Source organism: Chaetodon auriga, chromosome 8 (genome assembly GCF_051107435.1).
Source record: "Chaetodon auriga isolate fChaAug3 chromosome 8, fChaAug3.hap1, whole genome shotgun sequence".
NCBI classification, from domain to species: domain Eukaryota; kingdom Metazoa; phylum Chordata; class Actinopteri; order Chaetodontiformes; family Chaetodontidae; genus Chaetodon; species Chaetodon auriga.
Window position 1 is genome coordinate 5,118,452 of NC_135081.1, and position 27,677 is coordinate 5,146,128.

At 42.8% G+C, this 27,677-nt stretch overlaps 4 protein-coding genes across 8 annotated transcripts in view; 2 read left to right on the plus strand and 2 right to left on the minus strand.

Annotated features, from left to right (window-relative positions):
* The window catches only part of LOC143324487 (dolichyl-diphosphooligosaccharide--protein glycosyltransferase subunit STT3B-like), a 60,382-nt gene extending 52,140 nt beyond the window's left edge, over nucleotides 1-8,242 (plus strand). Inside the window, exons 10-16 of the mRNA XM_076737029.1 lie at nucleotides 171-382; nucleotides 1,299-1,486; nucleotides 2,719-2,890; nucleotides 3,865-4,038; nucleotides 4,316-4,429; nucleotides 4,595-4,804; nucleotides 5,377-8,242. Coding sequence (XP_076593144.1) covers nucleotides 171-382; nucleotides 1,299-1,486; nucleotides 2,719-2,890; nucleotides 3,865-4,038; nucleotides 4,316-4,429; nucleotides 4,595-4,804; nucleotides 5,377-5,457 — 1,151 coding nt within the window. The 3' untranslated portion in view covers nucleotides 5,458-8,242. The remainder of the gene's footprint in view (nucleotides 1-170; nucleotides 383-1,298; nucleotides 1,487-2,718; nucleotides 2,891-3,864; nucleotides 4,039-4,315; nucleotides 4,430-4,594; nucleotides 4,805-5,376) is intronic.
* A 485-nt stretch (nucleotides 8,243-8,727) lies between these two features.
* On the minus strand, nucleotides 8,728-11,154 carry kiaa1143 (KIAA1143 ortholog). The gene is made up of 3 exons (XM_076736501.1): nucleotides 10,954-11,154; nucleotides 10,447-10,597; nucleotides 8,728-10,242 (listed from the first exon to the last, which is right to left on the minus strand). The coding sequence occupies exons 1-3, from the start codon at nucleotides 11,065-11,067 to the stop codon at nucleotides 10,025-10,027; spliced, it is 483 nt and encodes a 160-aa protein (XP_076592616.1). The 5' UTR covers nucleotides 11,068-11,154; the 3' UTR covers nucleotides 8,728-10,024.
* On the plus strand, nucleotides 10,539-14,424 carry tmem42a (transmembrane protein 42a). 3 transcript variants are annotated; one of them, XM_076736503.1, is made up of 4 exons: nucleotides 10,539-10,660; nucleotides 11,564-11,727; nucleotides 12,392-12,538; nucleotides 12,678-13,304. In XM_076736503.1, exons 2-4 carry the CDS (start codon nucleotides 11,566-11,568, stop codon nucleotides 12,819-12,821), a joined length of 453 nt encoding a protein of 150 aa, XP_076592618.1. In that variant the 5' UTR covers nucleotides 10,539-10,660; nucleotides 11,564-11,565; the 3' UTR covers nucleotides 12,822-13,304. The 3 variants fall into 3 exon arrangements, 2 of the variants coding, with proteins under 2 accessions (XP_076592618.1, XP_076592617.1); XR_013077445.1 differs by lacking the exon at nucleotides 10,539-10,660 and adding an exon at nucleotides 14,296-14,424 and having other exon boundaries at nucleotides 11,529-11,727; nucleotides 12,678-13,180; XM_076736502.1 differs by lacking the exon at nucleotides 10,539-10,660 and having other exon boundaries at nucleotides 11,492-11,727; nucleotides 12,678-13,330.
* zdhhc3a (zDHHC palmitoyltransferase 3a) lies at nucleotides 13,382-27,222 on the minus strand. 3 transcript variants are annotated; one of them, XM_076736497.1, is made up of 7 exons: nucleotides 27,009-27,222; nucleotides 25,212-25,653; nucleotides 24,858-24,982; nucleotides 24,467-24,563; nucleotides 24,043-24,124; nucleotides 22,148-22,278; nucleotides 14,309-14,515 (listed from the first exon to the last, which is right to left on the minus strand). In XM_076736497.1, the coding sequence occupies exons 2-7, from the start codon at nucleotides 25,551-25,553 to the stop codon at nucleotides 14,309-14,311; spliced, it is 984 nt and encodes a 327-aa protein (XP_076592612.1). In that variant the 5' UTR covers nucleotides 25,554-25,653; nucleotides 27,009-27,222. The 3 variants fall into 3 exon arrangements, with proteins under 3 accessions (XP_076592614.1, XP_076592612.1, XP_076592613.1); XM_076736498.1 differs by lacking the exon at nucleotides 14,309-14,515 and adding an exon at nucleotides 17,132-19,942; XM_076736499.1 differs by lacking the exon at nucleotides 22,148-22,278 and having other exon boundaries at nucleotides 13,382-14,515; nucleotides 27,009-27,188.
* Nucleotides 27,223-27,677: the final 455 nt, after the last annotated feature.

Below are 27,677 nucleotides of genomic sequence, written 5' to 3' on the forward strand. Positions count from 1 at the left end.
AAGGAATGCATGAATTTTCAGGTCGCTGTCAGACAACAAAGAAGAGAGGCAGCATACCCGTAATATGACCAGACAGCATTAAAATTGAATAAATGAAGATATAGTTCAAATGAAATGAAACTCACCAGGCTCACCTGTAACCTCCTTATCTCTGTCTTCTCTCACACCAGTGGCCTTGTATGCCATCAGTGCTGTATATTTTGCCGGCGTAATGGTGCGTTTGATGCTGACTCTGACTCCGGTGGTGTGCATGCTGTCGGCGGTGGCCTTCTCCAGCGTCTTTGAACACTATTTGGGAGACGACATGAAGAGGCAGAGCCCGCCTGCAGAGGACAGCAGCGATGAGGACGACAGGAAGAACGCTGGAAACCTCTATGACAAGGTTAGCAGTCATCACGATGTGTGTTACATTCCAAAAAATACACAAGGGTTTTTTCATTAATAAAAAAAAAAAAAAAAACTTTTAAACAAATGCACAATATACAATCTAAATAAGTCATTCAAAAACATAATATTGCTTGCTACCACATTAGCCACAGCAACTTGATAACATAATAGTATGTCAATGTTGCATTTACAACTTGTTCCTCTGCCCCCAAGTGGCCAAAAAATTCAATTATTATTATCATCATTATTCCAGTAGTGGTCTTATATACCGAGCCAGTTTATCTATTTAAATGTAAATATTTAGCTTCTGTTGTCTATTTGCTGTTATCTCTTCTCTGATAAAATATTTCTCATCAAACAAATACAAAGCCACAACTTTCACACTTTCTTTCCTGGTCACATCAAAAATGATTTTTCCAGCCACTGGTACACAGAGCATTGAATAGAAGTGACAAACTTCATCATAAGTCAAATATTTCTGTTTGTCTTGTGATTTTTGTAGACCATCTGAACAGCACTTTTCCTGTTGGGTGGATCTTATGGTAAAACAACTGGATTGAAAGTAACGTGCTCTGGTATCTGATAGAGCGAAAAATCAAGCTGTGTCCCCGTCACTCTCCTCCTTTTTGGGGAAACCAAATAGCACTGATGTCCAGTGTGTTTGCTCTCTTTTTGTTGTTTTTCTTCCCCACTGATTCAGTGGGAATAACCTATATCCCACCTATCACGGGTCTCTGAATGGTCTCCACGAAACAGCTACAACAGTTAACTGTCTGTCTGAGAATTCTCTCAACGGGCACAGTTAACAGTCTTCTAGCACATTATCGGCTCAGTTTTACCGCCATACTGTCTTGTTAGATTTCAGTAACCTTTGCAGCTGGTGTCATGTCGGTGTGTGCTGCCCCCTGCAGGCTGGTAAGGTGCGCAAACACGTATCAGAACAGGAGAAAGCCGAGGAGGGCCTGGGCCCCAACATCAAGTCCATTGTCACCATGCTGATGCTGATGCTGCTCATGATGTTTGCGGTCCACTGCACCTGGGTCACCAGCAACGCCTACTCCAGCCCCAGTGTCGTACTGGCTTCATACAACCACGATGGGTGAGAGGAACGCAACCACATGTGCATTTCTCAGATATCATATAAACTGAGGTTTGACCAGTGTGGAGTTTTCACAGTACCAGTGTGATCTGGGTGAAAAGTGACAGGAAGACATTTTCACTGTTTCATGCCAGCAGATTATGTGGATTCTTGTTTGCTGGTTGTATTGGTCACAGGGGCACAGTACACGAAACCCACTGACAGCCATACTAATTGGATTCTTGTAGGGTTAGCCGCTCTGTAGAGGGTCACTTCACCCAAATTATGCTTGTGCTATGTAGCCATGCAGATGGTTTTGTTTTCTTTGGCCAGGTTTGGACAAACTGAGCCCACCTCTGAGATTTCTGCCTCTTCGTCTTTAATACAATGGATTTTCTTTGCAGTACTCACAGCAATGAAAAATTACATTAAAAAAATTCAACGGTAGCATTTCCAGAAACGATGTTCCCATTAATCCACAGACTGTGTTGTCATCACTTTCCAGTGGAATTACTTTCTACTGAAGCAATAGTCTCTTTCAGTACTGTGAGCTTGGACGGATTAGAGGACTTTGGGCCCCTGGTCATAGATGCATAGAAGGCCTCTTCTCCACCTGGCGCATGGTTTTGTATTTTTTTCTGTGATATTCTGCAGTTTAAAGTGATCTCTAAAGTTCTGCTGTTGGTTTAAACTATTTTGTTCTGCTGTATAAATGTCTAAAGGCGTCTTGCAACAGTATATCTACACTGACGCCATCAAACAGAAACTGTAATGCAGGTTTTGTTTCATTCAAGCAGAGCTATTCCACTGTCAAACATATTTGAACTGCTTTACAAATGTGAACGTATGCTTCTCTATACACTGTACAATAGTATTAGAGAGAAATGTGTATATAAATATAATAACAGTAATCATCAGATGGGACTTGGCATCAGCAGATATGATCTATTAAAGGATCAGGATTTAAAAAACGTGATGGGGACTTCATTATTTTGAGTCAGCCCTGGACCTTTCCAATAAGAGATGTTTTTAGTATCACTACAAACAGAGGCTGGTCATCATCTGCAGGGGGTGCAGGCAGACATCTCAGAGCGTAGTCACAAGGCCTGGTCACATAAAACAGGGGCTATCTGCATAGAGGTATAGTAAGTGTGACTACCTGTGCATAACATAAATGCACATCTTTTTATTATTATCATTATTGTTATTATTATTATTTGATCACCCTACTCATTTGTGACTTTCTGATCCAGCTCCCGCAACATCCTGGACGACTTCAGGGAGGCCTACTATTGGCTGAGGCAGAACACAGACGAGCATGCCAGAGTGATGTCCTGGTGGGACTACGGCTACCAGATAGCAGGCATGGCAAACAGAACCACGCTGGTCGACAACAACACGTGGAACAACAGTCACATAGCACTGGTGAGAGCTGTGACACCCTTAAACTTATCCTCCGTTTCATGAAAGAGATTTAAAGATTTACTCACACAACACTGACATATTATCGCTTTTGAAGTTGATATGCTGAACTCATTAGCAAACAGCTGCTTGTGTAAAGTAAGTGGAATTTCCGTCCACCTGATGAATGTCAGTGTGACGTTCACTCCCTATTAGCTCTGTTTTTCTCCTGCACTGACTCCTGAGGGAAATATCTGGCCTTTAGCTGGTAAATGCACCACTATGTTCACAAGCTTGTCTCTAACTGTATCTGCCTGCTGGACACCTAGAGTACACTGGGAGATTAAAGTCAGTATAAAGCTGAGGAGAGCTGCAGATTGAGCTGGTAGTGCTCTGTACCTTCATCACTGCCACTCTTTAATGTTGTTTTCACATTGTCATTGGATTCGTAGTTATTTTAGAAATATCAATTGTAGCCGTTTCAGATCTAACTTTGCAAATATCCCCATGGAAATCAGTGACTGTTATTGTTATGGCCTTGTTTGTCTCTTTGTGTTTTAACTACTTCTGACTTTTCTTTGCCTCCGTTCTCCATAGTTACTCAGCTTAACTGCTCTTAGTTGAGTTTTTTCCAATCGCTATGTGGAACTCAGGGTGTTGGTTTGTGGCCTTGGTGTGTTGCACCACCAAGTGGACATAATGTTGTATCACTGCACTGCACACGAGTGAGGTCTCATAAACATGACAGCGGACACTTGGTGTGTTAGGATATACGTCTTTAGCACTCCAGTGTTCCCATAATGCAACTCAATAGCATCTCTTTGCAAGACCCTTTCCTGCCAGGTGAAGACAACCTAAATGGAAATAACACCATCATGGTGACATCATCAGGGTTATTTTCCTATGTTGATGAAGCCACTGTTGGTGTGTGAAGTCAGTGGATTGGCCCTTTAATCTTCATGTAGTTTTATAGGTGAATTGTCTTTGTGTTCCTACAGGTGGGCAAAGCCATGTCATCCAATGAGAGTGCAGCCTATGAAATCATGAGGTCATTGGATGTTGACTATGTCCTGATCATCTTTGGAGGGGTGATTGGCTACTCAGGCGATGACATCAACAAGTTCCTCTGGATGGTGCGCATCGCCGAGGGAGAGCACCCCAGGGACATCAGGGTGAGGTCACACATGCTTACTTCTATTAGGAGAAACCAATCAAAGGCGAGCTCGCTGCGGCTGTTGAATATTTAGTGCAGAGATGGTGGAATGCCTGCAAAGTGGAATTCATATGAATGTTTGATGTGCCCTCTGAGGGGAGTGCTGAGGGAAGGATCAGTAACCAAGTCTGCTTTAAGTTGTTTCCCCGCAAAATGAATTGAAGTCATGGATCAAAGCGTGTGTGACTCACTTATTCCTCCCTCCATCTGTCTCCCTGTCTTGCCTGTCAACCCAGGAAAGTGACTACTTCACCCCGCAGGGAGAGTTCAGAGTGGACAAAGCTGGTTCCCCCACCCTCCTCAACTGCCTTATGTACAAAATGTCTTACTACCGCTTTGGAGAAATGCAAGTATGTCCTCATTAATAACCATTCTGCAGCGTGTGCTTAGCTAACTGACAAAACAATTGATTGCAAAGACCACTGTGTTATTCCGCTGAGTTTGACAAAACCTTTTCAAATGGGCAAATAGGATTTAGACATAAAGGACTTCATGTGTCTTCATTTTCTGTTAAGCTGGACTTCAGGACACCGCCGGGATTTGACCGAACACGCAATGCTGAGATCGGCAACAAGGACATAAAGCTGAAGCACCTGGAGGAGGCCTTCACTTCAGAGCACTGGTTGGTCCGGATTTATAAGGTCAAAAAGCTGGAGAACAGAGACCGCGTAGAGCACAAACTGCGAGGCACTGACACCACTAAGCAGAAGTACACCTCCAAAAAGGTAAGCTGGGATCCGCTCCAACCTCTGGACTATGTCTGGTCTAACTGTGGCAGTAGACTCTGAGAAAACTGGATTCAGAGTGTTCTCTGTGGGCAAACAGCAGTAAACTCACAGCAACTCTTTGTTTTATGCTGAAGGATCTTAGCAGTCATGATGAGAGTGACTCAGAAATTCAGCGGCCTGAGACCAATCGGCTGACAGCTCTGTAATGATGTAACGTGGTGCTTCTTTCAGCCATAACCTGCCCTTTTACACGTGAGAACACACTGAATTAGATTCCATTTGGAGTATACTGCCAAGTTAACCGTGTGTAATGTGTAAACAACAACAAATGCATTCTTCAGATATGATTAGATGAGCGTGTACCAGGTGTTAACATCATCCCAGTTCTTACAGGAACATTGCTGAACTCCCTCTCCCTGATACAGTCTTACAGTCTCCTGCAGTTTAACTTTAGTTTAACTGAACTGAAAAAACAGTTTGATCCAGCAATGAAGAACCTTTATTCGCCTTCTGAAGCTGAAGTGGTTCCTCAACAGTGTTGTGTTTTTGGTCCTTGTCCTCCTCTGCAGACAGCCAAGAGGAAGCGGGGATACATCAAGAACAAGCTTTCCCTCAAGAAGGGCAAGAAACTGACCAAGAAATCTTTATAGAACGTCTACCAACGACAGACGCACATTGTGGACAGGAGAGAGGAAAAATCTTAAACACAAAACTTTCAACAAAATCAAGCAGCAACAGTAAATCCACCAATCAAGATGAATAAGGAACACCAGAGGTTCTCCAGACCCCCGTCATCCCGCACGTCCTCACCTGGAGGTCCAGGCTGGAAATGTTACCATCACCTAGGAGAATGCGTTGAACCCCAGCTGACCGCTGACCTGATAAGTGGGGTCAGGGAGGCGGAGACCAGGACATGTTGGCAAGTCCGAGATCCTCCCCACACTGGTTTTAACCTGAGGAACTGTGACCTTTGACCCGCTTTTCTTTTTGTACTTGAACGTGATAGGAGAGCGAGAGATAAGCTGTCCTTAATCCAGGGACTCAGCTTGGGACGGCTCTATGCATTGCATCATTCAGATAGAAACACCACCCTGTAGAGGAGCCTACAGATAGTCCACCACTGTTCTGCCATGTCCCCAATTCAGCGCTGAAACCCCAGACCTGCTCACACTGGACAGGCGAGACAAACACACACACACGTACCTGCTTCTTTAGTCTTAACCAGTTAAAGCACCTTTCAGAGGTGTGTGTTTGTGCAGGTGTTGGAACACACTCAGCAGTCAGTTTTTATGTGTTTCATTTCCTTTACGTTCTGCTTAGAGTACGCATGTGCCAACAGGGAGAGGCCATCACTCTTCATACAGCCTCACATATCATCTCAGAACCAGACCGCACAGGCTACTTCAAGGAGAATTCACATTTATTACAGCTAGTTTCTATCAGTAATAATCTCATTTTATTCAGCAGGATCACCACAGTGACATCAGTAAAAAGAGGTCCAGGCCAGCCAAGAAACACAAGCAGTCAGGTGATCAGACCAGTTCAAACAACCTCAGTCATCAATCAATCACAGTTTACTTCCCGGTTCAGCTGTGATCTACTCCACCTGCCAACACAGCTTTCCTCTAGACTGAGGGAATGTTTCCATTTCAGGTGCACTCACCTGTTTTCCCTCTAATTAAAGGGGTCTTCCAGCAATTTCGTACTGCACTTCCACAAAGTTGAGACTGAAGAGAGTGAGAGCGATGAGTGAACTGAAGTTGATGTGTAAAATCGGCTGAGTGCACCTTCAAAGTTTCCAAGCTGTCTGATAGTCAGAATACTTGAGTTCCTTCTCTGCACGTTGAGACTGTGTTTTAGTGATGTCACCGTGTTCCCACATCTCAGCAGCGACTTCAGTGAGTTCAGTATTATCAGAACTGACGACGAAAACTACGAACATAAGAGCCAGGTTGTAATAAACTGGAGTTATCCTTCACGCTGTGTGCACTATTCTTATCTGTAACATTCACACACAGTTGACCCACGCTGAACCCAGATCAGTTTTCAGTTGCACTTCAGTGGGTATAGCATATCTTTGTTTAAGATGCTTTAGGGAAGCCAGGTCCACATTTTATCGCTCGATGATGATGAATGAATGAATGTGTTGCTCACACTGTCCCCGGCGGGGTGCATGCACATGTATTTCTGAGCTTCAGGGTGAGAAAGTGAATGTAGAGACAAGAAGCAGTGAAAAGCATGTGTGTGTTTCTTTTTATTGATAACTGTGGCTGCAGGTTTACTAAGCAGCCTGGTCTCCTGAGGGTAAATTGGACCGAGTCAGATCGAGTGCCACTGGATGTGAGTGTGACTGGAAATCGTTGGGGGAGTCACTACCACTTGAAAGTAATGGAACCCATGTCCTTGCTTTTTGTTGCTTGTAGCATATGCTAACAGGGGACGTCTGTCATGTCTACCAGTGTGATCATTAAAAAGCCATTAGAAGTGGAGCCCTCATTCGCTCAAATTTGAAAGCCTTTCAGCCGTCTGTGGCCGGGAGCGTTTCAAAAACTCTCCGGGTTGAAAACAGTGTGAATGGAAAGCAGCTCCCTGTGGTGAACACGCGGCTGCGAGTTCCTCCACACAACCTGCTGCCAGTCCGTCAGGTGTCCACCTGATCCCCTTTGATCAGCGGACACCTGACGGACTGACATGTGTCCAGCTGATCCCCTTTGATCTCTCTGTCAAATGTTCCGCTGCTGTCTGTAGATAGCAGACTGCTTCTGCCTTCACAGGTACAGCATCAAACAGTCTGTGCTCCCGCTGCTTATTCCCTCATGAATTTAGAGAGCATGAATGTCCTCTGAGCTGTCAGCAGGAGGTGGCTTTGTGCTTCCACACAAAGTAAGGGTCAAAACACCATTACACTCTCCCCATTCTCTCTAATTGGCTGAATTTCCACTATTTCTTCAGTCACTTGTTCTGTCACGCAGCCAGTGGCATAAAAATGGCTGTTTCTTACATGTGTGATTAAGTGTGATTTGAGAGTGTAATTTGTTCCCTCCGTGAGCCAAAATTTCCTATGATTTAATCCGCCTTATTCTTGTTTCTTGAAGATATTCCGAGAAATATATCCATCCTGCGTGAGCCGACTTTGATTCCGTGGTGAGGTTTTTGTCAGAAGAACATCAACTTAAATCCAGGTGGAGAGGATAGCACTGGCCTTAACAGACAAAAGAAATCATGGTTTCCCAAACTCGACAGAGTCGATGAGTGTATTTATTACTTGGACGATGGAGGCTGCGATGACGAAAGTGGGCGTAGCGTCCTATCACGAAATGCAAGAATTTTATTTTGTTTTGATTTTCTAAGTCAAGGTTTCTTCCATCAATTGTAATGATCTGGATGCAGGTGTAAGAATGAAACATGCCTTTTTGAATAAAGAGGTTGAAATAACACTGTTTTCGCTTCTTTTAGCTCGTATTCACATCTGCTTACTGTGTACTTAACATGCATCTTCTTCCTGTCCGTTGTTTTGCAGTGCCATATAATGAGCTTTATGGAAGTGCAGCTTCAGAAGCAGCCTCTGGATGCCCGATTAGTCCCTTGACTACAACATGTGCAGCTGTGTGGTTTAAAATATGAGATTGAGATTAAAGTTAATTTCCTGACTATTCTTAATAGCTTTTTAAAAAAAAATAATAATAAGAAAAACCCTATCTGCCATGGTGACAGGTGACCTGAAATGTTTGCCTGCCACAAATGTTTATGCTCCATTTGGCAGGTGCTAATTTCATTCTGTGATCATCCTGTGGGAAAGTATCCTAGCAGCATGCTAACATTTGCCTGTTAGTACTGAACACAAAGTACAGCATAGACTGATTAGAGTCTCACACACACACACACACACACAGTGAAAACAGCGAGCTTACAATAGAGGATGTTGTACAGCTGATTTAATGTTTTATATTTCAAATGTTAACCATTCTCTAAAAATGCACAACATAAAAACAAATCCCAAATTTTAAAATTGCACCACCTGCATTGACAAGAATGCATCGTTTGTACATAAAACATTAATAGCTCCTTTGCCGAAGCTAAAATATATTCATACATCCAACACATCATTGAATGTATTCAAAATTCTACAGCGAGCACTTCCACACGAACACATGACAGTTCTGATGACAGCATAGAGATACAAATGAACCCGAGTTGGGGATTCACACACAAAGCAACAAAAGGATCTTAAAATGTATGACAGGCAGGTGTTTCACCTTCAAATGAGTTCTGAGTCCATATATCAGGAGGTGAAGAGTCTGTGGCAGTGTCCAGACACCAGAAGCCACTGGGACTAGGGGGGTCAGTGACCTGAACTGTGGTCTTAAGGTTCAAATTCTGATGGAAAAGATTACTGTTTCCTAAAGTGGAAGGCACCAAGAACACAGGACAAACTCTCAGTAAGAGTCTGGATTCCATCACGAGATTTCTTATTGAACATATTCATCAAATGTAAAAAGAAGGAAAAACTTTTTCCAGTTCCTGACAATTTTTTAACAGTAGCTGAACTAATTCCAAATATCCGAGTGATTGACGACTGTTCAGTGTAAAATTAGGCAAAAAACAATCAAAACCATTAGTTTCATGACCAATAATCAATCGTATTTTGCACCTGGTGTTTCCAGAAGTTGCATAGTTTGTGTGGCGACCAAATGATTTGAGGAGCACCTTCAAACAGCTTCAGCCTCACTCCTGTGTTTGACTGCAGAAAGCTCTGGACGATGTGCACTGTGACTTCAAAACTCTGTTTCACTGCCCATGTTTTCGTATGTTTAATGAAAAAGAACTACACATAGAATCACAACATGCTGGAAAACAGGGAACAGCAGAAAACAGCATGGAGGCCAGTGATGATGTTATGAGATGACGACGACAATGGTAAGATGGAAACAAAGCTGGAAGCTCCGTCTGATGTCAGCCAACTGTACTTCTATACAACCATGAGTGAACTTAGACAAAAAGTTGACTTCTACAGTGCGCTGAAATGAATGGAACAGTCGTCTGTAAAATCGTCAGTGGGCTAAGACATGCAAAACACTGGCACTGTCCTTTAAAAAAGCTAGAGTGGACAGGCTGCACACTGTGGAAGAAATCCAGAGCGACCTCCCCTGCTCCCATTATGAAACACGTTACCGTTAATGTTTAAATGTCATTATGATTCCCTCCTGTCACAGACCTTCAGTCCTCCTCTTCCTCCTCATCCCCTCCAAATGACAGGAGGCTGTTATTTTTGACTTGCTTCCCAGACTTCACCTCTTTCTCTTTCTTCTCCTTCTCCTCTCCATCACTCTTCTTCTTTTTGCTGGAGCTGGCGGTGATGCCCTGGAATTTGTCTGATGAAGAGCGCTTGGCTGGTTTCTTGAACAGGATTTTACCATCAGGAGGAGGTTCCTCATCTGTGGACAAGACGGATGTAAAGGATTCAATGAAAAGGCTGCGGTTTTCATCTTAGATGCTCGCTTTGACAAAACACAGTTACATTTGTGTAAAATGGTCGCAGTGAGCCAAAGTTAAAACATCTACCCGGACTGCACCATCCCCAATGCCAAGTGAAATAAACGGTCCTCTGGACATGACGGTTCACGCTCATTCAGTCTTACCTTTCTCTGCGCCATTTCCACCGCGTGCACCGTCCTTGACCTTCTTCACCTCCTCTGCGGTCAGATCTCCATCTTTTAGGACCACAACCTGAGGTAACTCATCCTCTCGATCACTCCCGCTGTCATCGTCCAGTGTTGGCATCACCTGGCGCTGAGCGCGGAAGACAAGACAGACAACGGTTTGCCTTTACCACACACGCAGCCTATTAAAGAGGTAAGGCCGTTTAATACGGCTCCGTTGTCCGCGCGGGATGAGCATCGACACCCCCTCCCCTTGAGAGTAGTCAAGGGAAGGGGGTGTTATGTGATCTCAAGAAACGGGAAGATGCGGAGATTGAAGCTTGTTTCAGTGATAGTGAATTGTTTCATCAGCAGAGGGTCATTAAAACTCAATACAGAAACAGATAAGGTTTGCTTAGCTAACGGTAATATTCCATACACTCAAATGAGCTAACGTTGACGGGGTCCGGGCTGCTAGCTAACACGACGAGCCAAACCACCACTTACCTTAGTGTCAACAGTCGGTCCTTCTTTGTAACCAACATCGTTTTTAAACTTCTTCAGAAAGGACGGTTCGGCTGGTTTCACCCATGACACGCCGCTGGCCTTATTTTTGTTCATTGCAAACGAGTAATACAAAATAAACTCACATGAATTACAGGCCTAGACAGACACTCGATAAGCACAGGGTTTCACCAAAACATACGTCATTAAGATGTGCCGCCGAGAGTCACATGACTTCAGGAGCGACTGTGATTGGGGGATGGATGAAATCGATGTCAAGATAGCGAAAATGTGATCGTAAAAACGATTTTTGCCTTCAAAATAAAATCCGGTAATTAATTGGAGGCAAAATAAAGAAATAAATAAACAAAAGAATTACCGAAAAATCAAAAATACTTCTATGTAAATAATATACACCATCAGTAAAGGTTAACTAATTTTGACCAGGTATTTTTGGCAGTAGCTATAATGATGTGACATCTTTAAGCACTTCAGGATTTTCCCAGGGCGTATTGTTTTGAAACTTTACACCTCGGTCTATATCCTTTAATTCACAACTGACACTGCTGTTAGTAGAAGACTCCTGAACTGTAATGTGTTTCTTTCTCTTCAGATATGATTTCAGGGTCTTTTTATGCGCTGGTTGCGGGGTTTTTGGGGGCCGCTGCCTCCTTGTCAGCCAAGCTGTCCCTCGGTGCAGACTACCTGAGAGACATGTGTGAGTCAGGGCTCAGCAGCTGGACTGAAGCACACGGTGGGATTCGAGCCTGTGACTGGGTGAGACTAATGTCAGTATACTCAGATATTCCTCAGTGTTTGTCTCTGTGTCTCTCTGTCAAATTTTTTTTCCCTTCGCTTGGTTCCTGGTCGAAGTTTTGCAAGTTCCGTTTTTGTGGTTCTTTGTGTCGTTACCTCTCGGGCCAGTGTTCAAGTACAATGAATGTATGAAAGCTGTGAATCCAGAAGCTACTTCCGCACTGAGGATAAGCTCTCACTGAAATAAAGTAGTCCAAGGTAAGAAGGACGGTCAGCAGTCAGGTCCGGACCGGAAATGACAGGTTATTAATACGTTTTTTTCTGTTATTGTTTTTGTTTATTTAAGTCCCTCGCTGTGTTTATTGATTGTTTTTTTTATTATTGTTATTTATTTCATTTTATAAATTTTTTGGTACACTATACTGATGTGTATTTTTTTTATTTAGAAATTGCATGGTTCATGTTTTGTGAATGTCATGTTAGGAACATGTTGGAAATAAATAGCTTTTACTTAAACTTGTCACTTGTTTTCATTGTATTGTGTAGAATAAAAATAAATCCTTGGTTTGTCCTTAAATTTGTCACCCATGTGTAGCTACGTAGCACCCTGCTGCTTTCTCATTTCATCTGTCTGTCTGTCTGTCTGTCTGTCTGTCCATGTCTGTGTGTGTGTGTGTGTGTGCAGCTCCACGTCCCCCTGCGGTTGCTGTGTGGAGGCCTGCTGTTCACCTGTAATGCTGTCATGTGGACCTTCTTTTCCAAGGCTCTCCGACACTGCTCCTCCTCAGCCAGGGCCACCGTCACTACCACTGCATCCAACTTCATCTCCTCCGTAAGCTCTCAGCATTCCCCTACAATGCACCTTTCATCGAGTCTGTGGAAAGACATGCACTTAGAAGCAAAAGTTTCAGTGGAAGCGTTCACACTTCCGTTGTGTCTGTGTGCTGCAATGAGTCTGTTTGTGTGTCCAGGCCGTCCTGGGGAGGGTGATTTTTGGAGAGACCCATGCAGCTCTGTGGTGGGTGGGCATCTCTCTCACTCTCTGTGGACTGCTGGTGCTTCATGGATCCTCACCTCAGGCGCTCCCACAGGAGGAGGACAAAAAAGATAAGTGATGTAGCTTTGGCTCGTCACAAGCAGGCGGCCTTGCTCCTCAGTCACAGCAGCCTGTGGCAGGACTCTTTGGAGACACATCGTGGAACATCTCAGGCACTTAAAGGGGAAATGTTGCTCATCATGTCTTAAGTGCAATTAAAACAGCGGACTGTGTTGCACCACCTTCATTCAAGGCATCAGGAATCAGAAATGCTGAAAGTGGTCATGATGAGTTCCATATTATTTTTTTGATGTACATATTACGTACCAACTCACTGAATTAAGAAGATGCGACTTGGAGCTGTTTTCAGGAGTGTTTGGATGGTGTATCAAAAGACTCTGGATGGACACACAGATGCTGGAGTATTTTTGTACTGAGGTGAGTTAAGGCATCTAACTTGGTATAGTCTAAGTAACTAGGAATGTCAGACTTAATTCAGGGCAATGTATGATGTACAAAAATGTTATACATTTTGTATGGCATGTAAATCTGCAGGTGACTGTAAAAATAAATGATTACTCATACCGTTTCTTTGATGATTATTAACAGTAAAAATCTTAGACAGTACAGCTCAGAGTACAGATAATGAAACATTTCCATTTATTTCAGAATTTAAAAATGGAAGCCACAAAATGACAAAACAGTTTGTTAAAATAATGTAAACATGATAAAACATGAGTGTTCCCATGACAACCAGCACCCATCAAACAGTAAAAGCCCTTATCCAACAGCTTACTCAACACAAAAAAAACCCTTCCACACTTCCACATGTACAAGACAGTCACAAAGATGAAAATGGTAACGGCAGACACCAGAATGAGACGGATGAGCCGAACAATTAATCATACAAAGTGTTTTTCCCCTCGCTGTCACGCTGAAACGTTTGCTTGTCAGGACAGATAAGGCACACAGTGAATTCAGACCCTCACAAAAGGCATCAGAGACAGCTAAGTGGTTAAAAGCGGACTGCTCATGCTCCATGTGTCACATTAGTGCTACTGTTAGTGGTGTTTGCCTGAGAGCTCAGTGAGACGCAGTAAAATCCATCATCTTCTCACCTCCAGTCAGAAACACTTTGGTCACGTTAACAGGAGTTCTGAGTCCTTCCAGCTCCACAGCTACTTTTACTACACAATGATTTCAGGAGAATACTGCAGGTTTGGCAGCATGAGTTACATAGTAAAAGATCACTTCCACATGCTATTAGACTTCATTTTACTGTATGTGCAATGGCAGATTATAAAGGGCCAAGGTGCTAAAGATTGGTAAATGTATTGACATAATCTAAGCTTAGAGCCCTGTGCACCCTGCAAATGGCTGCAGTGACAGTGGGAGAGAAAGTCACGTAGATGAAGTCGTAGATAAAAAAATATAAATAAAAATTCTAATTACTAGTGGGTTCTCACCATTCAGAAAGCCCTGATAGTCTTCGAACGAGACCTTTATCTGTTTATAGAGAAAAGCTGCCAGGCTGAGAAAAAAATGTCTTCCAGGCTGCAGGCAGCGCTACTCGAGTGGTATCTCTATGACGTCCTCCTCGATGATCTCCCCCTGTGGAATGGTGACGTGCTCTTGGGCGCTCTTCTTGCAGCTCAGCCCTGCAAAGGGGCTGCACCAGGACAGAGAGAACGGGCCACCGAAAGCCATCTGCATGGCCTCCCAACACGGCACCTTCCCCCACTTCCCCGCCTCCCCCTTCAGACGCTCGATTCCCTGGAGAAGACACAACAAGGAGGGTCTGAGGTGAAAGGAGCCGAGCCAAAAAGGACTGGAGGTCTGTGGCTTTCTACATGCACCATCAATCACAGACACAGAGGTGATGAGTAAAACTGCGACGACACTATGATTTCGCTCTTGTTTCTCAGACAGAAAGATATCCTGACAAAGAGCCCTCAGGTTTCATTTAAAGGATGGCTTCAGATTTTTTCAAGACTATCTTAATAGAACAGTCACTGGCTGTATGTATGCTGAAAGAGTTATTGGTCACTGTAATCCTTCCTCCTGTCCACACTCACCATCAAACATCCCTCCCTAATTTGACTACACTGTAAGAAATTAAACGTCTCAGAAAGTGAGCGGGTTTTCTTCACTCTGGCAGTCGGCTGTGGGTTTACACACAAAATGGCTTAGAGAAAAGATTGGTCTTCAGCTGTGACCTAAAATTTCCAGAGTCTGCTGATCTGACTCCCAGGAGGAGACTGTTCCACAGCCTGGGACCCAGGACAGCCTGCACAGTCCCCTCAGTCCCAGAGGTAATATTAGGCCTGTTCAGAGGACCTGAGGGGTCTCACAGAGGTAAGCAGCAATATTAGTTCGCTAATATACTCTGGAGCACGACTGACAGATGAGGAGGAGCATCCTGAATTTAATCAGAAGCCAGTGAAATGACATCAGAACCGGGGTGAGACTGATCGGAGGTCTCAGTGAGTGGTTTTGCTGTAGAGTTTTGGACTAACTGTAACCCAGGTAACAGCGTCTTGGTTTATGCAGGAATAAAGATCATCACCGCAGTCTAACTGGGAGCATGGATGGATAACCATTTCCAACTGCTGGACAGATAACAGTGGACATGCGAATGCAGCAGGACTGAATACGTCCTGACGTGTTTATCAAATATCAGCTGGTAGACAACAGTGACGCTTGGGTTTTTGGCAGAGGATTTTCTGTTTGAGGCCAATGAACTGAGATGTTGGACAATTACTACTAATCTCAAACTGACACTTGAGCAAAGCAGTGAAATCTGAAAGGTCATCGGGCTAACGCATAAGTAGAGTTGTGTATCATCAGCATAGCAATGATAAAACACAACCAAATGAATGTATCAAGTGACCTAATGGGAGCACATATAATCTAAAAATAAACGGGGTCTGAGAATTGATCCCTGAGGCACCCCACAAGTTAAAGGAGCACAGGTACATCAGTGGATACAAAAAACATCCCTCTGGATAAGTAAGAGGAGCCCTGGCATCAAAGGCCACAGACAAACCTGTAAGAACTAAAATGGCTATTTCACCGTGGTCTATCTGCCCAAGTCTCGACAGCGCTGTCTCTGTGCTGTGTTTCTGATGAAAGCCTGAGGGATTTTCATCAAACATGTAATTTTCTTCAACCAGTTGCAGAAATCTTAGATGCAAAAAGCAGCTTAGAAATCAGTCTATAAGTTTGTTTGTATGCTAGGATCAGAGTGCAGTCTGATCTATGCTCTGTTGCATGACCCTCAGCAAATAAGGCCTTTGTTGAGCTCTTTGCCATGCTAGATGGCTAATCAAGAGATCAAACTACCTGACGGGAAACGTGTAGGAGCATTTAGGATTCAACACCATGAACAGAAAAATAACATAAAAAGGTAAGACTGTTGGCTGCCTTTTGAAAATGCAACTGCCTGCAGTCACTTTACCTTGAAAACAAACTAAAGTCACCTGCTAGCTTTTCAGTCAACAAGGCTGCGGAAACAATGTGAATGAACACAGTGTCAATTCTGCAACATATTTTAAGGTTAGGCGATGTCGGGTGCATCTGAATGAATTTGTCTGACTCAGATGGCTGAAATATGTTTGCACAGTGGACTTCTGTCCATGGCTTCATGGTCAGTTCAGACAGGAGTGGTCACAGTAACCAACAACTCTCTCACTGTACATAAGGAGCGTGAGCGTTGAGTTCAACACTTTTAACATCTGTCATTTAAATGCTTTCTGATTCATTTGTTTTCTCAGAAACATGCCCAAAATGTCATAAAACACTATACAGAATGACTCACATGCGCTTAAAAAAAAAATGAAGAACCCCTGTGGAAGAAGAACATGTCAAACGGTCAAAACAGAGCATGCATCCTGTCACACATGGAACTCACTCATTCATTCATAATGTTTGGTTGAATCTGAAACATCAAAAAAACAAGACATGAAGTGCACACTGGCCTTCAGATTGAAATCCGCATGCTCGTGATGTGTTAAGCTTGATGGGACGGCTAATGTCACCTCTGTTACAAGCTTACCTCTCCTCGAAATTCTAAAGAGTTGTCTGCTTCAGAAAGCCTTTGGCAGAATGAGTCATCAACCAAAGCAAATGCATGAGTGTGGAGAAAACATTGCATGGGAGAGAGGCAGGTTACAGGCAGTAAAGTGGGAAAAGAATGAAAGACAAGGACAGAGTGAACATTTTTAACAATGCAGGGAGCGAGAAGACTGTATGCAGAGAAAGTAGAGACCTCTTCAGTGATATCTGAACAGAAAAAATACAGAGTGCAGAGCCCATATTTGGTCCTAACAGCACCCCACACACACACAATCAGAGGGAAATAAATACATTCAAAAAAGCAAGCAAACACAGTTTTTGCATTGCAACTGAGAAGTATTTATTCTCTGCGCATGTGCTGAAATATCTTCAGAATATTTAGAAAGAATTTCTGTAAAAAACAAATCATCTCCAGCATCACTCTCACCAGCGAGGCTTGGCACCTTCATACCAGCAGTGTTTCACATACATCACTAAACTAGCCTTCACTTGTACCATGCATTCAGATAACAAAGGATGCATACAATATCATGTAAACAAAGAATAGAGGAATAAAATGCACACTGTAGAACAGAGCAGTTCACACAGAAGTCTTAAATGAGAAATACAAAGTGCGAATTAGCCTTTTTAGTACATGATGAAAGTTAATACTTTGTTAACCACTTTGAAGTAATCTGGAATAGTGCAGAAATACAGTCCAGCTAAAATCCTGCTGCTGCATCATAAGATGTATGCAGAGTTATACATTTCCATACAGTGTTTCCCTTTGAGTCCACACAGGATTTAAAGACTTTTCTCCAGCAAAGACAATTTCAAAGCTAAGCCAGCGTCATTTTTTTGAGGAATTTCATTTAAAAGCTTTCCCGAATAATCACGTCGTTGTGGAAATCATTGGATTTGGCACACGCTCACAACATCAAAACACCACATGGGCTGAGAGCACAGGGGCTCTTTCACTGGCAAGTGTTCAGCGTTGGTGTCACTGTGGGTGGTCAAACCTTTCCTCAAAAAAGGGAGAATAAGCATGTTACAATATGGATGTTGACAGTCTGTTAACTCTGACAACATTCAAACAGCTGTGTTTTACTGCTGACAGACAAGCTGAGGCTGGCTGACATGTAACCATTTCATTCCCTCACTAAGCATTGCAAGGATGTTTCGGCAAGACCCGCCAAAAAAGACCAAAAAGAGCTGGCATTCTGAATCTGGACTGATTCTGTTTGGTGGAGCAAACAGAAACTTCCTGGCTTGTGAAGAAAAAAAAACATCTCTGCCCCCCAGCAAAGGCTTTGTTCATGTCAAGCATGTATCAGAGAGGAATCAGGGAGAATGTTCCACACTTGGGCGACATGTAGCTGTTCAAGTCATTTAAAAGACAAGATTAAACTGCAGTGTGACTTTTTTTTGGTCTGTCATGTGACGCTCAAATACAGCATTTTAAAGGATCACTTGTTTTCTTCTGTGGTGAGATATTGTCGACTTGACCTGTGAGTCACAGGTGAGCTGTGGAGAGCTTGAATACCACCCATCAATTTACCCACCAATAACATCAAAGTGATTTGATAATCTCAGCACTCAGTATTTACAGTAAATACTGGGTCCTGTCAGTAGGACTGCAGCTTAGCCTTCCTCACAGTGTGGTGTACAGGTTTGAAATAAGGGAAAAACAGAGCACTGGTATTACACTGGGAATGGCTATTAGCAGATGCCCTGAGTTGATGCATCAGAATTGTAATCAGGAGGAAAAAAAAATGGGATCAGTGCATTTCTAAATGAAGAATAGGTAAAAGAAGCCTTGACTTTTAGCAGAACACCAACAGGGTGCATTTAGAATATTTTCACAATCATAACTGACCACAAATCCACAGTAATGATGGCAAAGTGTTCCTTTATGTGATGTATTTGGCGGCATTTAAAAAAGGATCATGGGATCTGTTTGCAGAGACTGAACCTGCTGTTACTGATCTCATCCTTTCTACTCTGGACCTCCTTAAAAGCTCTGTTTTGTCCACATCTGGAACACACAGCTGATTACTGTCTGACGAGGAAGATTCAAAGGTTCAATTCATCCAAATCACAAAAGACATTTCTACACTTGCCTCTAGCAGTGAGTAGCCATGCAGGAGCCTTCACCTGAAATTCAGCACATTGTATATCCAGAAACAATGTCGTGGTTACTCTGAATAATTGACAGATCTTAGTCAATCAACAGAAAATTCACTGGAAGCTACATTGATAATCCTTTAAGTCACCTAATCAAAAGTGATATTTCAGAAGTTCCGGCTCATCTGATGTGAATATTTGGTGGTTTTCTTGGTCTCCTGTGATAGTAAATTGAATGTCTTTGGGATTTGGACTGTTAGCTGAATAAGCAAAAAAAACTTGGGGTCTGGACATGTGATGGGCACTCTTATAGTATTCTGACATTTTAGAGCTTCATCAAGAAAACATTTGGCAGATTTATCGACAATGAAAATAACCATTAGTGGCAGCCCTAAATTAAATTCCATTCTCTTCACTGTATTGGCTTCCTGAAAACCTCAACACCTAAAATGAAAACTGCCAGCATGGCCAGACACCGCTAGGGACAAGTGAGAAAATGTGTTTTTCTGGAATGAAGCTGAAATGACCCAAACGGGAAAGCAAGAGTAAACACAGAGCAAGAAAAGAGAAGGCTTCTGATACAACAACGGAAATAGAAACAACTCAGAAAAAAACACATTCACAGTGTTTGCAAACAGGATTCACAAACTCAAAGTGTTTTTCTTTTTCTCTGCAACTCCACTCGCTCAAGGCAACACAAAAAGAAATGGATAGCGCACTTAGTTGGCAACACAAAAAGCAGATGGAAAGCTGTCCATAACTAGCGTGGGCGATACAGTGTAAGTCATGTTCAGCACTGGGCACAGTGGGCAGGGCTTCCCACTTTAGCTTTGACCCGGCCGCCTCGTTCCCTGTGCTGCGCTCTCACACCACATACTGGTAAGTCTCAGCCTTCCCGTGGTCAGGGGTAGAGAAGGGACTAAACCACAAAAAGGAGAAAGGGTGTCCGAATACCGCCCTCATGTTCATCCATTTAGTTTTTTTAGCCCATCTTCTCTCTTCCTTTTTCAACTGCTCTATGCCCTGAAAATGAGAGACAACCAAACTTCAGTTGGTGGACTTTTGTGACCCAGTCAGTAATCACAAAACAATTTCCAAATACTGATTTAAAAAAAAAAAAAAAACACCAACTAAATATCAAAAAAACGAAAGAAAGGAAAATAATCTCGAGCGGTTTCGCCTGTATTTCTTGTGATCTACAAGCATAATGTAGCTGCTTGCGTCCCGTTGCCTGTCCCTCTGTGTAGTCCCCTATGTGTCTCCTTGATGAAAAGATCAAATGTCTCCCATGAACCTGACCTTGAGTTGCAGACAAAAAGAAGTTCAAAGCAGGAAAAGGGGTTTGGTTTGGTGAGCTCTGATACACAGGCACACCACGAGAATGATTTTAGGATGGCACCAAACTACACAGAGGGGATGCTGATTCCTTCTTCCACCGATACATGGACAAATCTACCTTCCTGTAAAAACACACTGGCATCTTTCAAACACTCACCGCTGCCTCTGAGGCTGCAGCAAAACGTAAACACTCAGTGGTTTCATGAGCAGATTGTTCAAGCTTTGCCAAGATACAGTAAGACCCCCTTGCACTTAACTCATCTGAGACCTGCTTGACTGTTTCTGTCAAACATGACTGATGTAAAAACGTTATAATCAGAATAAGAAAACATGAATAACTTATGAGTAGTTTTGCATTAAATAGCAGGAAATCTAATTGGGAGTGACAGCAGGTTCCTAAGTGTTTCATATTTTGGTTAGGGGCAACTTCTTCTTTTTTTTCATATTGGGATCAGACTGTGCTTTTGAGATAACTGCCAAAATGAGGGAAACAGCTGAGGCCTAAATGCTTTGGTAGGCAAAGAATGGAAAAACCTGGAGGAAGCTGAACTGAATGCTTGCTAAGCCCTTACACTCAGATTACTCTTAAACGGACACAGTAACGCACAGGTCAAGCCCTCATCTGTGGTCTATCTGGATTGCTCGACGTGAATCAGCTGGTCCTCCTTCAGACCTGGGTCAGGCACTGTCTGGCTTTGATGACCCGACGTGTCTAAGAAGTACGGATATATTTTTAACCTACTTGTCGAAGAAAGACTGAGAGAGACACACAAAGCTTGCACATCTGGACAAGAGGAAGAGGGAGGGTGCATGTATGAACAGTTAGAGGGAGGTGAAATAGAAATTGAACTACTATATTCTGGTTGGTGTGTGCTTTATGGAACCATACTGCAGAGTGGATTGACAGCCAGAGATAAACCTGTGAAGGCTGTCTCGTGTGAATGGGTCCAACTCCAAGACGCACTGATTGTGTGCTCAGCAGAGTTCAGTCTCCTGTATGAAAGGGGGCATTCGTTACTGTTGCTAAGCCTGTCAAGGTTCGAATCCGAAAGCAGGAAGTACCAAGTTTACAATGACATCATTTGCCATATGTAAAGGATCCTTGATATTAGATAGAGGCAGACAGAAGCAGCTTCTTATTTTTAGCTGGAGACCATCGATTTGGCTGAAATGTGATTTCACAACCACTGTGGTGCGGCCATCCACACTTGTAACACTTTCTTACTCTGCAGAGGTGTTCTTACCATCAGCATTGTGAATGCTCCAGAGGCACCACAAATTTACCTTTAAAGCACTGAATTAGAGCAGCAATGATTAATCCATTAGTTGTTAAGTATTAAACTCATCGCCAGCTATTTTGACAATCGATAAAGCAGTTTGAGTAATTTTTTAAATTCCCTGATTCCAGCGTTTTAAATGTGGATATTCTCTGGTTTCTTTACTCCTCTATGACAGTAAACTGAATATCTTTGGTTTGTAGACAAAACAAGACATTTGAGGACGTTATCTTGGGCTTTGGGAAACACTGATCAACATTTTCTGACATTTTACAGACCAAACAACTAGTCGATCGAGAAAATAATTGACAGACTAATCAACAATGAAAATAACTGTTCAATAACTGATGCAGCCCTACACTCAATGCTGAAGTTTCTTTCTTTTTGGCAGTTACTCGCTTTTCAGACAAAGTAAAGACTTGCAGGGAATTTGCTGCACCTTATTCTACATCAGGCTGCAGAATGAGAGAGTCACTTGTTCACCGTTAACAGTTTGGATTAGAGATAGGCGGTCATAGACGCTCATGTTAAAAAGCAGCAGGGAGAACAGCAGAAGGAAGCCGTGACATAAGAGGAGGGGAGGGGGTTGCTGGTCGCTAAATGGATCACTTACGGTCTCGTCGGTACAGATGGAGTGGACTTGGGTGCCGAACATCACAGAGGTGAAGATGAGGAAGAGGAGACCCTCAAAGCACAGGAGTATGAGGAGGATGACTGTTGCTGGAGGAGAGAAGGAACTGCACTCTGGGGGATGGAGGGACATGGAGGAAGAGAAGTGAAGGGGCAAAAAAGAGGGCTATATGAAGAGCTGCTATACACTACGATGAAAGAAACTACTGCATCCTATTGGTAGCTCGTCTGGGCAACTACAGCGAGGAAGTGCTGAAGCAACACTTTCAACAGGTATGTCCGTCCGTCACCTGCTGAGGGTACTTTAGGAAACGAGGAAGGCTACAGAGTGTTCAGGATTGGGATGTTTAGGTTGGATTGTTAAACAGCCAGATGTTGGCTGCGGAAAAGCCTTGAATACTACTGAAGCCCTCTGGAAAAGCCGGGCCAATCAGTCACCATCTCAGAACTGAAGTCAAGACCAGGTTATTTAATAAAGCTGATAAACTGTTTGAGAACCACTGCACTGAGAGGGCAGCTGTGGACAGCAGGTGGGGTATAGGTATGTAAGTTTCCAACCACTTAAATTTTTTTCTAGGAACTTCGAAACTATACACGATTTCTCTTGCCTTTTGAATGTAGGGCTCAGAGTAAGGCCACTAAATCAAACTGTCAATTACAATGCAAATGTAATGCCAGGCAAGTCTGAGGTCACGGCTTTATGAGATTTTGTTTCCATATTCAACCACAATTTCTACTAGTTTTGTCCAGACACATATTCTCATTATGAAATGAAAACATTGTTTGAGAGACTGCAAGTCATGGTTCTCTGTCTTACCCTGTAACCTGTCATTGAATGTCGGTCCTGTAGACTGCTTTGATGCTTCCGTGCCTCAGCTTTAACTGAGCAAAATCTAAATGTGACTGACACCTTGGAAGAAATCCAACACAACAGTCTATGACTGAGCTGCAACTCACAGCGTGGTACATTGCAAACAGGATCACAAACGGAACAGGTTTAGGGAGTGTGAAGGCCTCTGAATGTTTGTTGCACATTACCACGAGACACAGTGATGAAAATGTGGCTTGCATACCGACCCAGCCTGTCCCTCAGTCTGCTGATGTGCTGACCACAAGCAACTCAGGAAGGTTCTCAGTGTGCTATGCACCCCGGTTCTTTCAAAGTGCAGAAGGAAACGGAAGCATCCCGACATCAGCAGGAATGTAAATGTTTACACAAAATTGAATTCATACCTGTGATTACTGTATTTTTGATAGCTGTGGAGGGAACCTACGGGAAAATACTACAGTATTACCACAGTGCTGTAAGGTCAAATTATTGTTTGTATTTTGTTATCATGCACAAACTGTCCAAAGGAGCCAAATCCAACTACTCAAAAGTATTGCCTGTGCAGTCAATGTCTGATAGAGCTTATGCTGTTGTGCCAAAGAGCTCAAAACCCAAAAACAATCAAATAAACACATACTGGTCATTTGGTGACATACAGCTTCACTCCATTCAACATGGCCAGGGAGATGAAGGTGACTGGTGGCTGGGGCATTTTTCCACGATGATTCTCTGTGTTTATTAATTTTATCCTTTTCAATTTGCTTCATTAGCATGATGTAAACACTTGTTTTTCAAAGGCATATAAATGAAAATAGTATAAATAAAAATGAAGCAATGTTGACAATAATACAAACTGGCTATATACAAATAAACTTATACTGTATAAAATCTATATTAAAAGAAGCACAATATACTGTTATTTTACTGATAGAAAATGATCATCCTATTACAAACATTTCAAAGGAAGATTGTCGCTTTAGATCTCCACTATTGAGAACTTGAAGAAAGGGTTTTCTCAAAAAAAAGAAAAAAAAAACAAAAACACTCACTTGTCCAATCATCTTCAAAGCAGTTGAGGAAATGGAAGACCACCATGACCAGAGCGTGGAGAGAGATGAGTGCAATGTACATCTAGGTTTAAAAAAAAATATATATGTGAAGAACCATTCAAAACATACACTAACCTAAACAGAGTGGCATTTACCGAGGAATCATTCTCGTCTGTACTGCATTAAAACAGTAACTACTGATTTCCCAAATGACATCTCGTTAAGAGGACACACTATTGCACACCATCAAAACATCCGGGTAAAACCGCAACCTCAAAGGCAGCTACAATCTAATGGCAGCTTCTTTTTTTGGTTTTTAATCAAAGGCTGAACACTGGTCTTTGGCAACCTTCTTCAGATTATAATTTAGTTTGGGTTTGGGTCAGCCCACATTATGAGAGACTCACTCCTGCAGTGAACTTACCGTGAAAAGCACAAAGTACTTTTGGTTGTTCTCCCCTACACAGTTATTGACCCAGGGGCAGTGGTGGTCCATCTTCCGTATGCAGCGTTTGCAAACACTGAGAGAGAGACCGCAAGTTAAGTGTAAAGGAAAAGGGAATAGATCACAATAAAACAAATACTATTTCAACCCTCCAAGGCATGAACAACAATAACGCTGCACAAAGATAACATGAGTAGAAAGTGAGGAGCGCTACATTCTGAGAATTTCTATTTGACACATTAACCAAAGTCAGAATTTATGATAACAGTCTGACTTCTTCAGTGCACCAAAACACTGCAGCTGTTAAGTGTGGGATTGGGTTTGAGAATGCCAACGCAGCAGTGAGAATTTCATGTCCTTTTTGCCCTACCTGCAGTGGTGTGCTCGGTCAGGCTTGATGCTGCAGCACTTGGGACATTTGTAGACCACCTGCCCTGGTTTCAGCTGAAGGCTTTCTATGTATTCCTTAGTAGCATTCCCTTTTGGCACCGCCCCCTAACAAGACACATGATCGCACAGTAGATGACTTCAGCGTAATTTGCAGCTCAATAATTATTAGACAGAAGCTAAACATGTTTTTATAACTTTATGAAAGTTCGGCTTCATTAATCAGGATTATATAAGATTAAGACCCTAAACTCTATAACATTGAGAGTTATTGCATGACAGCCTGTCATCCCATTTTTAGTTTGTGTGTACAAATAATGCGAAGCAAGCCTCTTACAGGGTCGGTGCACATGGCCCTGAGGTGTGAGGCAAGGGCAAGGAAGGCCAGGGTGTTGAACAGGGTCCCGTTCACAATGCTGTACGTCAGATTCTTGGAAGGCAACAGCATCACAAACAACACCACAAACTCTGCATAAAACACCAGCAGCCAGGTGATGACGGCACACACGATGCCACAGGCGTCCCTGATGAACCACATGGCGGAGGCAGAGGAGGAAGTGATGACGTCTTTGGAGATAGGGATGCGCTGCTCGGCCTGTAGGCAGTTGGTTCCTGCCGTGGCCCCACCCTGTCCACGCCCATGCTCCACATCCCTGCATCGGTGCACCGGGCTCTTCATCCTTCATCTAAGCTAGATGCCTGCTCCTGCTGCTGCTGCTGCTGCTGCTGCCGCCACCAGACCCACTGAGCCTTCAGGCTTCAGTCTCAGTCACTGCATGCTGGAGGAGAGGAGGACGAGGAGGCAAGTCAAAGGTTTGGTTCTCTACATATCTATAAGTCCATCCCAGTTTCCCAGAGACTAAAGTGACTCCTTCAGGTGTCTTGTTTTGCCCTACCAACAGTTCAAACACCCTTAAAATCCCATTTACAACCACTGAGGACTAAGGAAACTTACTTACGTCTGAAAAGCTGGAAGCAGAGAATTTTCGTATTTTTGCTTAAAAATATATAAACAATATATATAAACAATCAACTGATTATCAAAATTGTTGCCAATTAATTTTCTGTCAATCAACCAATCACTGAGGTTCTAGTTGGTCTGTCACTCTTTGGTCAAACACAGCAGTGAGCAGCATAGAGCTATGTGCCTGGACAATAAGCATAACTTGGAGCAATGAACTGCAATTAATTGTGAGCTTTGAATGTGCAAAGTGCCAGAACTGAAATGAAGTAGTGACCTAGAATAGTTGTTTATGAGGACAAAATCATTTCCATAGGGAAATACCAACTGCAACAGAACATTGCTGCTCTATAGTAACACAAGTCTGTGTAAATGGACAAATGAAATACATACATATATTATAAATGTTCTTTTCATACATCTGCATCTCTCAAAATTAGGGGTCCAGTTACAGATTATTCAAAAAGTTCAAATAATATGCATTTGACAACACATGTAGTGATATGCTATTGTTCTTTACAAGTGTAGAAATATACTAGAATATTTTACACGTGAAATCAATCGATCAAAGTACTAATACAGTCCGAATACAGACACCTCACGATAAGGTCAAACACAGCAGGGAGCCTCTGCAGTGTCACACCACCTGGAGCTGTATGAGACATCACTGTGTGAATGGAGAGGCCACTCACAGGTCACCGAACTGCGACCCAGTGTCTCTGTTCATCACTACCAAGCGCAACCACAAAAATGACGACTTCTTTAACCCTACGAGACTAACTCATATAAGTTAATGTTACCTTAACAGCAATGACAGGTGCGATTTAAAAAGTGAGGACTGATTGCCTTTCCTGGCAAAAATGTAGGTCACTGTTTTCCAGCTCATCCCGTTCAGTAGGTGAAAGTTTCTATCTCACTGCTAGGTAAACAAGCTATCAGCGTTATCTTTAGCCAGGTAAGGTAATAATATAACAGGTAGTAATGTCATATCAGTAAAACCGGCCTAAGACTGCTTTCTGTTGGGTTAAGCAGTTTATAGGCCTATAAGGTCGGCTAACGTTACTGAAACCTGACTGACTATAACACGAGCCGACATAGTTACATTGGCTAATGTCAGTGCATTTAGCTTACGCTAGTCGCTTAGCTAACGTTTAAGAATGACCATTTACTAACCTGTGTGTATATTCCTGACAGCGTCCTTCCCTTAAGCTGTAAAGCGGAAGAAGCCCGGGTACGTCTGTCTGCCCTCCCTTTTGCTTAATTATCATTATACCCCGCGGAACCTCACTGGAATACGGACATCCTTCGAACGCTCTCACTAATGCTGCGGGCTGATAGCTCCCCTTCGATGCGCTGCTGCTACCCCTCTACCAACAACATACGTCATGACGCAAGAAGCGAGCCAATGAGATCACCAGAAAGGTTTCAAGCCTTTTCCGCGTCAGAGGACACGTCCAGACACACCCATTTCCAGATCTATCGATCGATATGTTAAAGGTACCTGGACGGTGTCTTTTAAGGCAATATTATATTTATACACTTCTTTTATATAATGTACATATATTGGGTTGATTTTATTTTGGATCGTTTTTTATTGTCTATGTGTTCTTTTTACACGTCTCCTTTTTATTCTTGCTGTCAGTAACATTACATTTCCCCGGCGTGGGGTGTATATACAATAAAGCTTATCTTAAATTATCTTTATTATATCACATATTGTATCAATTATCAGATTTTATCTGTAAAACATTTATAGGGAAGTTGAAGAATCCTGTGAGGAATCACATGAGGTGGTATGTATTGCTTCATTTATTTCATATGTTTAAATATTAGACATTAAAA

Coding starts and splice junctions, on each gene's coding strand:
- kiaa1143 (XM_076736501.1), bottom strand. CDS start 11,067: ATGAACAAAAATAAGGCCAGCGGCGTGTCATGGGTGAAACCAGCCGAA. Junction 10,598..10,953: donor GACCGACTGTTGACACTAAG/GTAAGTGGTGGT, acceptor TTCCGCGCTCAG/CGCCAGGTGATGCCAACACT. Junction 10,243..10,446: donor TGGAAATGGCGCAGAGAAAG/GTAAGACTGAAT, acceptor TCTTGTCCACAG/ATGAGGAACCTCCTCCTGAT.
- tmem42a (XM_076736503.1), top strand. CDS start 11,566: ATGATTTCAGGGTCTTTTTATGCGCTGGTTGCGGGGTTTTTGGGGGCC. Junction 11,728..12,391: donor GGATTCGAGCCTGTGACTGG/GTGAGACTAATG, acceptor GTGTGTGTGCAG/CTCCACGTCCCCCTGCGGTT. Junction 12,539..12,677: donor CATCCAACTTCATCTCCTCC/GTAAGCTCTCAG, acceptor TTGTGTGTCCAG/GCCGTCCTGGGGAGGGTGAT.
- zdhhc3a (XM_076736497.1), bottom strand. CDS start 25,553: ATGAAGAGCCCGGTGCACCGATGCAGGGATGTGGAGCATGGGCGTGGA. Junction 24,125..24,466: donor AGTACTTTGTGCTTTTCACG/GTAAGTTCACTG, acceptor TTTTAAACCTAG/ATGTACATTGCACTCATCTC. Junction 22,279..24,042: donor CTTTGAAGATGATTGGACAA/GTGAGTGTTTTT, acceptor TCCATCCCCCAG/AGTGCAGTTCCTTCTCTCCT.